The sequence below is a fragment of the Lithobates pipiens genome, unplaced genomic scaffold, assembly GCF_037356315.1.
Source record: "Lithobates pipiens isolate NorthernLeopardFrog02 unplaced genomic scaffold, aLitPip1_a1.2 Scaffold_73, whole genome shotgun sequence".
Lineage (NCBI taxonomy): Eukaryota > Metazoa > Chordata > Amphibia > Anura > Ranidae > Lithobates > Lithobates pipiens.
In genome coordinates this window covers 93,680-107,486 of record NW_027507896.1, presented here as the reverse complement: position 1 = coordinate 107,486, position 13,807 = coordinate 93,680, and the positions used below count along the sequence as shown (strand labels likewise).

Here is a 13,807-nt window from a genome sequence, read left to right as displayed (position 1 = left end):
TGGTGAAGAGCATCTTCCTATTCTAGCCATCATCAGAAACTGAAAACCTCGTGATCCGATACAGATCACCTCCCCCCCCCCCCCCAAAGGTCCTAAACCACCAGTACTCCCAGAACTTGGAGACCATCCATAACGTAGGATATGCTGCATGTACATATCCATCTCAGCTTGTAGACCCCCCTCTTATGTGGACATGGTGGGGACTTTAAAGGTCCATTCATCACCTGATCTCACAATCCCATTTGCATTCAGCTTCCCGTGCTCTGCGAGGAGCCCCCGAACCATCATTGGTGGATCTGCTCCTGCACATCCCAATGCAAGTCATGTGAATGGCCACGTGTCCCCTCAAACGGGTCTTACCAATTCAGGAAGGTGGTACTATGCCCCTTGAGTGTAGTCATGTGCCCACCAGGTCTTTTATAACATCAATACAAAAAAAGAGTTTATATATTTTAAACTTTTATTGGAAAAAAAAAGTTATTTACAAAATCTACTAAAAATGCAAAAACACTCATGTACATATGAAGGCCGAGAGGTCTCCGGGGACACTCCCATTATACCAGGATAAAAGATCAGATACCAACCCCCTCCTCCCACCCCCCCTCATATATAATTATAACAAACCAGTTACATTTCATAAGACACAATGGTGCAAAGTTACTCTGAAGCAAGGAGTAAAGCGGTCAGCTCCGTACTCCATGTGACCACACAATTTACACAGTCCTGGAAAGGCAGAAAAGGATGGCATCCGTCTCCACACTGCAGAGGTAAAACCATGGCAGCCCACCATCTCTGCTCAGGAATCCTTGAAAGTGCAGCATTATGGAAGTGTGGAGTCAGATGGAAGCTGGCAAGACACCGCGCCTTAAAGGTCAGACATATTCCTTGCCACCTGCGGATGAAGCCTTGGTCCGTGCACCTCCCGTCTTTGGGTAGCCTTTGGTGCTGTAGCCGGTTTTCCGGGGACACGAGCAGGCCAGGAGAGCGCCGCCGATCAGGGTCAAGAATGAGCCAGCCCAGCCAAGGAATACGCCAGCGCCGAATTCATACCTGGGGAGGGAAACAATGGAGAAAGTTAGAGATAAACCATCACATGCTGGGGGTTCACTACCCCCATCTAGTAGCAGATGGAGGACAGCTGAGAAAGCAATACTGGAAGTGGCAACTTACTTTGTGTTGATGGGAGTCAGAGGGTTGTAGAAGTCCCGGATGATTTGATTTCCATACCAGGAGCAGGCAATGAGGGCCGCCAGACCTGCAGGGCAAGACAATATACTATAAGTAAGGGTTCCACACAAAAAAGATTTGCCTCCCGCCAAAGACACCACCACAAAGACCTCGCCCTCAAAGCCCGTGTCAGAAAAGGTTCCCTTTCCAATAACCCTGCCAGACTTCCCAGACGAAAAAGTCTTTACCATAAAGGCCACCACACCAAAAAAAGTCCAAGCCAGAAGCCTTCCCACCAGAGACCCCTCTGCCAATATAGCCTGCACCACAAGCCCTCCTAACCAATAAACCATAGAGCTCTCCATGCCAAAGGCCCACCTACCTTTAAAGCACACACACTATACCACTAAAGTCCATGCCTTTCAAAAATGACCCCACTACTACAAAAAGCCATCCCTTCCAAAAGACCTATGAACAATTCCAAGCCCTGGTTGATATCAGTTTTCAGGTTTGGGCTCAGAGTCACCATCTGAGGTTCTAAAAGGTTCACTCCATCCAAACTGAAGTCAAGTCTTGGTGTTCAGTGGATGCTGAAACCAGAGGTCTCCTGTATCCGAGGCTCTGGGATCTGTGCCAGGTTTCCCCGTTCTAGAACAACCCACCTCAAACCTTGTAATGGGATCCCTCCCATGCCTTTATCTAAGAGATCCATTTGAAGTGGAAGACCAAAACGCCCTCAATGCCTGGAAGAGTTACCCCAGAACAGCTGGGTCTACCACCCTCTATGAACAGATTGCACCCACAAGCCTGGTACTCACCCCCCAGCAGGAAGATGAAGCCTCCGGTCATGGCAATCCGTGCCTTCTTCACCTTGTCATCACCCCCACATTTGGTGCACTTCATCCCCATGGTGGAAATGGCCATGCCGACTACCCCGAGAACAATGGAGAGCACCATGAGGGCCCGGGTGGCCTGCAGGGCGGCTGTGGAGAGAAGAGAAGAGGGTTAGTCATGTTCAATACTACGAGAACAATGCAGACTACTTTGGTTTTCAGGCCATGTACAGAGGAATAGTATAATAATCGGTATTTTACCAGCAGCTCGAGGTGACGGTCCTCTTATTTCTGGTTTAAAGCGTCTCTAGCCAAAACATTCCCTAAATTTGGATGGAGTGGAACTGGTGCCCTTTGTCCCAGTGTCATCCAGACAGAAAGGGAAGGGAAAGGCCTTTCCATTGTCACTAGAACAGGAAGTGGGGGGAAATGTACCTGGGGAATTTCTGTTACTTCCTGTTGGGTCACTGGGACAGGAAATGAAGGGAAATCTAATAGGACAAACCTGACAGAGCTACCAACTACTCTCTCCAACCAACACCACAGCTTTGTCCAGTTATACTTTATAGCACTTCAGTGTCCAGCACCCCCTAGAGAGGGAAAAATGTTCTGCCTCGTGTTCCCCCAGTGCAAGTCGCAGCTCTCCCCTAATGGCGGCCAGATCAGAACTACAGGAGAGCCTTATCTGCAGACCAGCTAAAGGCCACAGACCAGCTACCTGAACCAGCACCCCAAGCCCACATTATGGCCTCAACTAGAACCCCCAAGAGGGACCCCGTTATGACCCCCATCTGAAATGTGAATGGAGATTTCGGGAGGTTGTTCAGGGCAAGAAAAATCTAGAAACCAGCTGCAGAGATTTGCCACCATTATGGAAAGTCTCTAGAGACAGTAGAGTGATGTCCACATTCCTCCGGCCTCCTTCACACTTTGCCCTGTACAGGTAAGACCCTCCCGAGGACCAGGAGACGCTTCTGTGGATCACATTTCACATGGCCAGGAGGGAGTTCAAGTGAGCAATCTACCCCCCCCCCACCCCAGGAAAGCCCTGAAGCCACCATACCTGGGCCTGCCGATTCCTGTCCCCGGCAAATTCCTCAGTGCAGGAGGAGGAGAACAAAACAAGCCCCTTCCCTCCTTCCACAACGCTACCGCTCACGGCACCGACATCTGCCGGAACGGCTCATTTCTCATACACCCGACATCAGTCTGAACATCTTCCCCTGCCACACCCACCAATCAGAACATTCTGGCCACCGACAGGTAAGGACATCTGAATGTGGGTGTGATATATGAGGCTGCAAGTGAACATGTTGTCCCTGAAGTTGGTCATTGCAGTTTGTTTTATAGGAGGCTATGGAGGAGCCAGACCAATCAGGGTGTCCATGGTGACCCATGTCCACAGCTAAAGCCCCCCCCCCCCCCCCCCCCATTACAAATGGGCACATGAACTGGACAACAAGCAATGGAAGAAGGTGGCCTGGTCTGATGATGAACACAACAACGAGTTTGGGATGTCGAATTGGGTCTCCAAATTCTTCAGATCTCAAGTCGGTTGAGCATCTTGTGGGATGAGCTGGAGAAAAGTCTAATTCATGGAGGCCCTCACCTCCCAGCTTACAGGATCTACTACTAACAGCACACCTTCAGGAGGTCTAGTGGAGTCCAACTACGCCCAACCTCAAAACCAAACAAGATGGCCGGCACTGGAAAGTACTTCACACAACCAACTTCAGAGCCAACCACAGAATAAAAACCCCACCTCAAACTTCCCAAAACCTAAAAGATGAATAGTCCCAAAACACAGAAATCCACCATTCGAAAAGATCCAATTCTCTCTTCATTGAGATCCTCAACACGAGGAAAAGTGGACCACATCTCTCACCTTCATAAATAAGACCTCCGAAAACAGGAATGGTCTACAACAGTGATGGTGGAACCTCCCTTGAGGATGTACTTGTAGACCAGTGATGGTGAACCTCCCTTGAGATGTACTTGTAGACCAGTGATGTGAACCTCCCTTGAGATGTACTTGTAGACCAGTGATGGTGAACCTTGGCACCCTGGATGTTTTGGAACTACATTTCCCATGATGCTCATGCACTCTGCAGTGTAGTTGAGCATCATGGGAAATGTAGTTCCAAAACATCTGGGGGGTGCCGAGGTTCTCCATCACTGGTCTACAAGTACATCTCGAAGGAGGTTCCACCATTATTCATCAACTGCAACATATCAATCCGGGAAGGGTTCTCATCCTTCGCCTTCCCAGGACAATTGTTCCAAGAGAAGGAGGAGAGATCATAGTGCTCACTGCTGTCCTATAGAAAAGATTCTACTCACAAATCCCAAGCTTCAGCCCATACAAGTGCAACCCCTCCAGGGGGCTCCTCCAGGCATCAGTGGTTTCATCATGCTCCCTCCACACCCAACTACATCCAGTCTCAACAAAACGTCCAGCAGCTTCTGAAGTATAATGAGATCTACATCCTCCAAGGGGTCCATCCCCCCCATTGGGAATCTTTCATGCAGTTTGGTGGCATCTCGGTGTTTTGGCAAGTTTAGGAGTATTCTGGTGGAGTTCTGAGCCCTTCTGCACAGTTATGGAATTGTCTGGGGGAAGCGATGCCATGATGGGTCAGGGGCTGTTCAGGCAGGAAAAAGGGGGGAGGGGACCTAATCAGCATTATGTAGGTGGTCATAATGTTATGGCCGATTGGTGTGCAAGCCATGAACCGAGGGCCAGCTGGACATGAGCCATACTGCAGGTTGTCTGTATTGTCCTCCTAAATGCACCCCTGACCCCACCTATACCACACTACCTACCCCCCTCCCTGGCACAGACCACATGGCCCCCACTCTACCCCTGAGCACACACCACCATGCTCCCCCACCATACCCCTCCCCCTAGCACCAGACTACGCTATGCCCCGAGCACAGGCCACCCTGCCAAACTGCCCCCCCAAGCACCAGACTACACCCATGCCCCCCTGCAACATACATGCCCCAGTCCCTCCCCCACAACACCAGGACCTGTGCACAGGCTGACCCCATAATCAGGGGCCAGACCGGCTCTGTCTCCTCCAGATTGGATGACAAGAGACTCCTTATCGGCGGCTTCACCGAGACGGAAAGTAACCGGAGACCGTGCCGGGATCAATTATACAGAAGATGGTTTCCATGGGCTCTGCACTACTCTGATCTATGGAGGGGGGGTCACATGTACAAATGGGGGGGGGGACTTACCCCAGGAGGGCACTCACACATGTACAGAAGGGGGCACTCACCCCAGGGGGGCCTGAACCACATGCACAGAAGGGGGGCACTCACCCCAGGAGGGCACTCACCCCATGCACAGAAGGGGGGCACTCACCCCAGGGGGCCTGACCACATGCACAGAAGGGGGGCACTCACCACATGCACAGAAGGGGGGCACTCACCACATGCACAGAAGGGGGGCACTCACCACATGCACAGAAGGGGGCACTCACCACATGCACAGAAGGGGGCACTCACCACATGCACAGAAGGGGGGCACTCCACCCCAGGAGGGCCTGACCACATGTACAGAGGAAGTGGGGCCACTCAACCCCAGGAGGTCCTGACCACATGCACAGGAAGGGGGGACAAAACACATACAGGAGGGCACTCACCCCAGAGGGGCCCGACCACCATGTACAGAGGAAGTGGGGCCACTCACTCCCAGGAGGTCCTGACCACATGCACAGGAAGGGGGGACAAAACACATACAGGAGGGCACTCACCCCAGAGGGGCCCGACCACATGTACAGAGGAAGTGGGGCCACTCTCACCCAGGAGGTCCTGACCACATGCACAGGAAGGGGGACAAAACAAACAGGAGGGCACTCACCCCAGAGGGGCCCGACCACATGTACAGAGGAAGTGGGGCCACTCACCCCAGGGGGGCCCGACCCACATGTACAGAGGAAGGGGGGACAAAACACATACAGGAGGGCACTCACCCCAGGCCCCCCCCCCCCCCCCCCGACTACATGTACAGACATTCTGCAGATTTCCCCACTATGGGCAACCAATGTAAACCTACCAAATCCGGCCCCCCACAGTGCCAGGGAAACCTGAAGGAGAGGGTGCAATCAGATTGCCCCCCCCCCCCCCCCCCGGGTGTGGCAGCATTAGACGATACATGGCCTCCTACATTCTCCATACTACAAGAGGAAGGATAGTCTCCCTTTTATTGCTGCAATATGACGACATCTGTACAATGAGCAGTGGAGTGCGAGGAGTCGGGGGTTGTACTACGCAGCAGTATATGGCGGAGATGAGTCCAGCAGCCATTACAGGACAGGTAGGAGAGTCCCAGGTGACACAACAGAGTCACACCCCGAGAGGGGGGAGGGGAGGAGGGGGAGGGGGAGGGGAGTTTCATAGAAACTGTACAGAGACTAAGGAGGTAAACACAGGAGGAAACTACAAACTCCCCCCCTCCCCCTCCAACACTTCCTCCTCCGTCCAACCCCGAGAACAAATAACCACACGTCACCCCGGGGGGTCACCCCCAAGAGACCTCCTGAGGAGGGGCAACTGCTCCATTCCCTGCCCAATCACAGGCAAGCCCGAGACCCTTCTAGGGGCACATGGCTCACCCCTAACTTGCCCCAACGGGGCAATTCACCAGCTACCCCCCCCCCTTCAAACTAAAGAACCTTCCAGAAGCTCCTTCATAGGGCCCAGAGCTCACCAACTACCCCACCATCAACTCACAACGGGGCAATTCCACCAACTACCCCCCCCCCCCCCCCAAACTAAAGAACCTTCCAGAAGCTCCTTCATAGGGCCCAGAGCTCACCAACTACCCCACCATCAACTCACAACGGGCAATTCACCAACTACCCCCCCCCAAACTAAAGAACCTCCTTCATAGGGCCCAGAGCTCACCAACTACCCCACCATCAACTCACAATGGGGCAATTCACCAACTACCCCCCCAAACTAAAGAACCTCCTTCATAGGGCCCAGAGCTCACACAACTACCCCACCATCAACTCACAATGGGGCACCAGCATAACCCTGTTACAGAATGAGGGGGCCCTCTACAATACAGTATCGGGGCCCCTCTACCCTCATACAATATAGTATCAGGGCCCCCCCCCTACCCTCGTATACATATAGTATCGGGCCCTCATATACAATATAGTATGGGGCCCTCATATACAATATAGTATGGGGCCCTCTACCCTCATATACAATATAGTATGGGGCCTCGTATACAATATAGTATCGGGCCCCCCCTCTACCCTCGTACACAATATAGTATCGGGCCCCCTCTACCCTCGTACACAATATAGTATGGGGCCCCTCTACCCTCGTACACAATACAGTATCGGGCCCTCATATACAATACAGTATGGGGCCCCTCCACCCTCGTATACAATATAGTATCGGGCCCTGCAGTCTGTGGAGCGGCTCACACCTTGTGTAGAGGATTGGAGGCTCACGTGGCCCCCGCCCTCAGATAAGTCAGTGAAAGGGCCGATAACCCCCCTTATCAGCAGATAAGAGGTAGCGGAAAACAGGTAACGGAAGTGTCTGCACACCTGAGAATGCCACAGACACACCAACCGCCTTCCCGGGACCGTGCCTCATCTATAGGGGCATTGTAGGGACAATCCGGGGCTGGCACAGAGCCGGGAACACAGTCAGTCAATGTCGGGAGGAGAGGTGGGGGAGGGGGAGGAAAGTTCAAACTGAAACCGGTCTGACCGGTTCTGAGGAAGTCAGTGAATGAAACCGGCCACCGCCCAACCAGCTGGCCCTCCGATCACCAACGTCTGACCAAGAGGAACTCAGGGGGCGCACGCCCCCCCTCCAATAACCCACCATGAGGGGGCCTCACCTGGGAATCCCACCAATACAACGAGACTCAACCAGATCCACCCAACCGTACAGCCAATACACCTTCCAATCCTGAGCCACCCAACAAGTCACCGTACAACCAGATCCACCCAACCGTACAGCCAATACACCTTCCAATCCTGAGCCACCCACCAAGTCACCATACAACCAGATCCACCCAACCGTACAGCCAATACACCTTCCAATCCTGAGCCACCCAACAAGTCACCATACAACCAGATCCACCCAACCGTACAGCCAATACACCTTCCAATCCTGAGCCACCCAACAAGTCACCGTACAACCAGATCCACCCAACCGTACAGCCAATACACCTTCCAATCCTGAGCCACCCAACAAGTCACCGTACAACCAGATCCACCCAACCGTACAGCCAATACACCTTCCAATCCTGAGCCACCCAACAAGTCACCATACAACCAGATCCACCCAACCGTACAGCCAATACACCTTCCAATCCTGAGCCACCCAACAAGTCACCATACAACCAGATCCACCCAACCGTACAGCCAATACACCTTCCAATCCTGAGCCACCCAACAAGTCACCGTACAACCAGATCCACCCAACCGTACAGCCAATACACCTGCCAATCCTGAGCCACCCAACAAGTCACCGTACAACCAGCCAATACACCTGCCAATCCTGAGCCACCCAACAAGTCACCGTACAACCAGCCAATACACCTGCCAATCCTGAGCCACCCAACAAGTCACCGTACAACCAGCCAATACACCTGCCAATCCTGAGCCACCCAACAAGATCCAGCAAGTCACCGTACAACCAGATCCACCCATAAAGATCCAGCAATACAATAAAGTGCTGAACAATCAGATCCACCCAACAAGATAATAAACCACCAAACTGTACAATCAGCCACCCACGATCCAGGAAGGTCACCGTCCAACCAGATCCACCCAACAACCAGAACCAGGCAGGCACCCCACCATACGACCCGGACCCACCCAACACACCTTCTGTACAATGAGCTACACACCACCACCGGACCCACCCAGTCACCTTCCCATCAGGATAAACCCTCCACCTTCCAACCACCCAATGTCACCATTGATGTCCCCAACACTCAGAGGAGATAAATAATGAGTGGGGTGGAGGAGGAGACCTTGTACTGGGGTCCTGAAGGCACTCTTCCACCACCAGGGAGGGGGTAGTAGTAGATGGGGGGTAGTAGTAAATGGTGGGTGGTGTTGGTAGTTAGACAGGGAGAAGGGTGGATTATGGGGGAGGTTGTAGATTGTGAATGATGGGGGGGGGGGGGGGGTGGAATGTTGTGAGTAGTAGGTGGATGATGGGTGTAGTGGTAGATGGGGGATGGGATTAGTAGTAGATGGAGTGGTGGCAGTAGTAGGTGAGGGTAGATAATGAGTAGTAGTAGTAGGTGGGAGTAGCAGTAGATAGAGGGGAAGATAATGGGAATAGTAGTAAGGGAGGTGATGATGGGGTAGTAGTAGATGGAGGGGTGGTGGTAGTAGTAGTAGGGGAGGTGATGATGGGGTAGTAGTAGATGGAGGGGTGGTGGTAGTAGTAGTAGGGGAGGTGATGATGGGGTAGTAGTAGTAGTAGTAGGGGAGGTGATGATGGGGTAGTAGATGGAGGGGTGGTGGTAGTAGTAGTAGGGGAGGTGATGATGGGGTAGTAGATGATTGGGGCATAATGATGGGGGTTGTAATAGATGGGGTAGTAGTAGGCTGGGGAGTAGTAGTAGGTTGTGGGAGGGTGATGGAGGTAGTAGTACTCACCGTCCAGCTGCAGTAGGGAAGGCGATGGTGGTAGTAGTAGATGGGGGGGGTGATGGTGGTGAAAGATGGGTGATTGGGGGGGGGGGGTAGTAGTAATGGATGATGGGGTAGTAGTACTCACCATCCAGCTGCAGTAGGGAGGGTGATGGGGTAGTAGTAGATGGGGGGGGTGATGGTGGTGAAAGATGGGTGATTGGGGGGGGGTAGTAGTAATGGATGATGGGGTAGTAGTAGGTGGTGGATGATGGGGGTAGAAGTCGGATGATCTGGGTAGTAGTAGGTGGGAGTGGGGGGGGGTAGAAGACGGATGATGGGAGTATTAGTAGGTAGGGGGTGGATGATGGGGGTAGTAGTAATGAACGATGGGGGTAGTAGTAGTGGACGATGGGGGGTAGTAGTAGGTGGGGGGGTGGATGATGGGGGTATTAGGTAGGGGGTGGATGATGGGGGTAGTAGTACTCACCGTCCAGCTGCAGTAGGGAGGGTGATGGGGGGGTATTAGGTAGGGGGTGGATGATGGGGGGTAGTAGTAGTGGTGGATGATGGGGGTGGTAGTAGTAGTGGATGATGGGAATATTAGTAGGTAGGGGGTGGATGATGGGGGTATTAGGTAGGGGGTGGATGATGGGGGGGGTAGTAGTAGTGGATGATGGGAATATTAGTAGGTAGGGGGTGGACGATGGGGGTAGTAGTAGTGGACGATGGGGGTAGTAGTACTGCACGATGGGGGTAGTAGTACTCACCGTCCAGCTGCAGCAGGGAGTCGTAGACCTTGCACTGGATCTGGCCGGTACTTTGGGTCACACAGGACATCCAGAGCCCCTGATAAATGGCCACCGCGGTGATGATGTTGTCTCCGGCGTACGATGACATCCTCCACTGCGGCATTATAGTCGCTGCGATCAGCGCGATCCACCCGATCAGAGCGAGGACGAATCCCAACATCTGTAGCCCGGAGTTCGCCATCTTCACCGACTGACCGACCGACTGATCTCACCTGAGCCCGACCGCCCCTTATATACCGCCCCGCCCCTCCCTCCCAGGTGAGACTGTGACGTCACCAAAACTCACAACACCGGTATCGGTGCTAGGAAGAGTATCGGAGAGACCGGAAGTGACTCACCGGAGACCCCGATCAGTATCATCGATATCATCGATATCCTCCTCCAATCTATTACTATCATCATCGTCTCCGATAATATCCCTGAGCCCCAGGAGCTGACACTCTAATGTCCCCTCCCCCACACTCTCCTCATAATGAGAGGAGGAAATCCGATTCACTTTCTGTTACATTTATTTTCTCTGTTTATTTAGATTTGTGTTCATTTGATTTATTTTTATTTATTGCTATTGATAGAAAAATGTTTTTAGAAAGTTTTGTGTTTGTTGGATTTAGAATACACAAAAATGTGACCTCCGAAGACCTCCAAAGACATCAGAAGACCTCCAAAGACCTCAGAAGACCTCCAAAGACATCCGAAGACCCCCAAAGACCTCAGAAGACCTCCAAAGACATCCGAAGACCCCCAAAGACCTCAGAAGACCTCCAAAGACATCCGAAGACCCCCAAAGACCTCAGAAGACCTCTGAAGACCTCCAAAGACATCAGAAGACCTCCGAAGACCTCTGGAGACCTCCAAAGACATCCGAAGACCCCCAAAGACCTCAGAAGACCTCTGAAGACCTCCAAAGACATCAGAAGACCTCCGAAGACCTCTGGAGACCTCCAAAGACATCCGAAGACCCCCAAAGACCTCAGAAGACCTCTGAAGACCTCCAAAGACATCAGAAGACCTCCGAAGACCTCCGAAGACCTCTGAAGACCTCCAAAGACATCAGAAGACCTCCAAAGGCATCACAAGACCTCTGAAGACCTCCAAAGACATCAGAAGACCTCTGAAGACCTCCAAAGACATCAGAAGACCTCAGAAGACCTCTGTTGACCTCCAAAGACCTCTGATTACCTCTGATGTACATAGGAGGAAGCCCCCCCCCCTCTCTCTGATTGATCAATGATGAGATATGAATTGATCTGGAGATTGGAGTGTATGGGGTGACAGAAGACATGTGGAGTGGGAGTGTCACTTGTAATAGCAGTGCTGAGTATAAAGGTCTCGCACTGATAGGCGCTGGGTGTGGCCCTGTGTACACAAACACCTCCTTATCAGGTAATGCAGCCAGCCGCACTCCTGTATATCTCAGTTTATACACCTTGTATATACCGATTATGATATTCATTGTCACACGTTGTATGAGGGCTGAGATTGGCGGATGTCTGGAGTTTCCAATCTTCTGCCACCAATACTGGTCATATAAAAGGAAAATAATCCCCACCATCCCATCTACTGATATCACCTCTACTACTTCACATGGGCCACGTGGAATCTGCTCTACTCAAGGGCCTGGGGTAGGAGAGGAACAATCACCTACCTCAGCAGTTTTACCAAATCTGAGCAGTCTCCATTCATGCTGGTATCTGTCAATGGTGGTGTCTACCATGGTGGTATCTGTCATTGGTGGTTTCTACCATGGTGGTATCTGTCATTGGTGGTGTCTGCCATGGTGGTATCTGTCATTGGTGGTGTCTGCCATGGTGGTATCTGTCATTGGTGGTGTCTGCCATGGTGGTATCTGTCATTGGTGGTGTCTGCCATGGTGGTATCTGTCATTGGTGGTGTCTGCCATGGTGGTATCTGTCATTGGTGGTGTCTACCATGGTGGTATCTGTCATTGGTGGTGTCTGCCATGGTGGTATCTGTCATTGGTGGTGTCTACCATGGTGGTATCTGTCATTGGTGGTGTCTGCCATGGTGGTATCTGTCATTGGTGGTGTCTACCATGGTGGTATCTGTCATTTGTAGTGTCTACCACCTTAGTATCTCTCAATGATGGTATCTGGCAATTGTAGTGTCTTCCATGTTAGTATCTCTTGATGGTGGTGTCTACTATGGTGATATCTGTCAATGGTGGTGTTTACCATGGTAATATCTCTCATTGGATACCATAGTGGTATCTCTCAACGGTGGTGTCTGCCATGGTGGTATCTGTCAATTGTAGTGTCTACCATGTTAGTATCTCACAATGGTGGTGTCTACCATGGTGGTATCTTTCAATGGTGGTGTCTACCATGGTTGTATCTGTCAATTGTAGTGTCTACCATGTTAGTATCTCCCAATGGTGGGGTCTACCATGGTGGTATCTCCCAATGGTGGGGTCTACCATGGTGGTATCTTTCAATGGTGGGGTCTACCTTGGTGGTATCTCCCAATGGTGGGGTCTACCATGATGGTATCTCCCAATGGTGGGGTCTACCATGGTGGTATCTTTCAATGGTGGGGTCTACCATGGTGGTATCTCCCAATGGTGGGGTTTACCATGATGGTATCTCCCAATGGTGGGGTCTACCATGGTGGTATCTCTCAATGGTGGGGTCTACCATGGTGGTATCTTTCAATGGTGGGGTCTACCATGGTGGTATCTCCCAATGGTGGGGTGTACCATGATGGTATCTCCCAATGGTGGGGTCTACCATGATAGTATCTTTCAATGGTGGGGTCTACCATGGTGGTATCTTTCAATGGTGGGGTCTACCATGGTGGTATCTCCCAATGGTGGGGTCTACCATGGTGGTATCTTTCAATGGTGGGGTCTACCATGATGGTATCTTTCAATGGTGGGGTCTACCATGATGGTATCTTTCAATGGTGGGGTCTACCATGGTGGTATCTCCCAATGGTGGGGTCTACCATGGTGGTATCTTTCAATGGTGGGGTCTACCATGATGGTATCTTTCAATGGTGGGGTCTACCATGGTGGTATCTTTCAATGGTGGGGTCTACCATGGTGGTATCTTTCAATGGTGGGGTCTACCATGGTGGTATCTCCCAATGGTGGGGTCTACCATGATGGTATCTCCCAATAGTGGGGTCTACCATGATAGTATCTTTCAATGGTGGGGTCTACCATGGTGGTATCTCCCAATGGTGGGGTCTACCATGATGGTATCTTTCAATGGTGGGGTCTACCATGATGGTATCTTTCAATGGTGGGGTCTACCATGATGGTATCTCCCAATGGTGGGGTCTACCATGATGGTATCTTTCAATGGTGGGGTCTACCATGATGGTATCTCCCAATGGTGGGGTCTACCATGAT

The 13,807-nt window shown here is 51.8% G+C and overlaps 1 protein-coding gene across 1 annotated transcript; it reads right to left on the bottom strand.

Annotated features, from left to right (window-relative positions):
- Positions 1-442: 442 nt before the first annotated feature.
- Positions 443-10,657, bottom strand: LOC143959391 (claudin-7-like). The gene is made up of 4 exons (XM_077468028.1): positions 10,396-10,657; positions 1,986-2,150; positions 1,171-1,255; positions 443-1,050 (listed from the first exon to the last, which is right to left on the bottom strand). Exons 1-4 carry the CDS (start codon positions 10,616-10,618, stop codon positions 873-875), a joined length of 651 nt encoding a protein of 216 aa, XP_077324154.1. The 5' UTR covers positions 10,619-10,657; the 3' UTR covers positions 443-872.
- Positions 10,658-13,807: the final 3,150 nt, after the last annotated feature.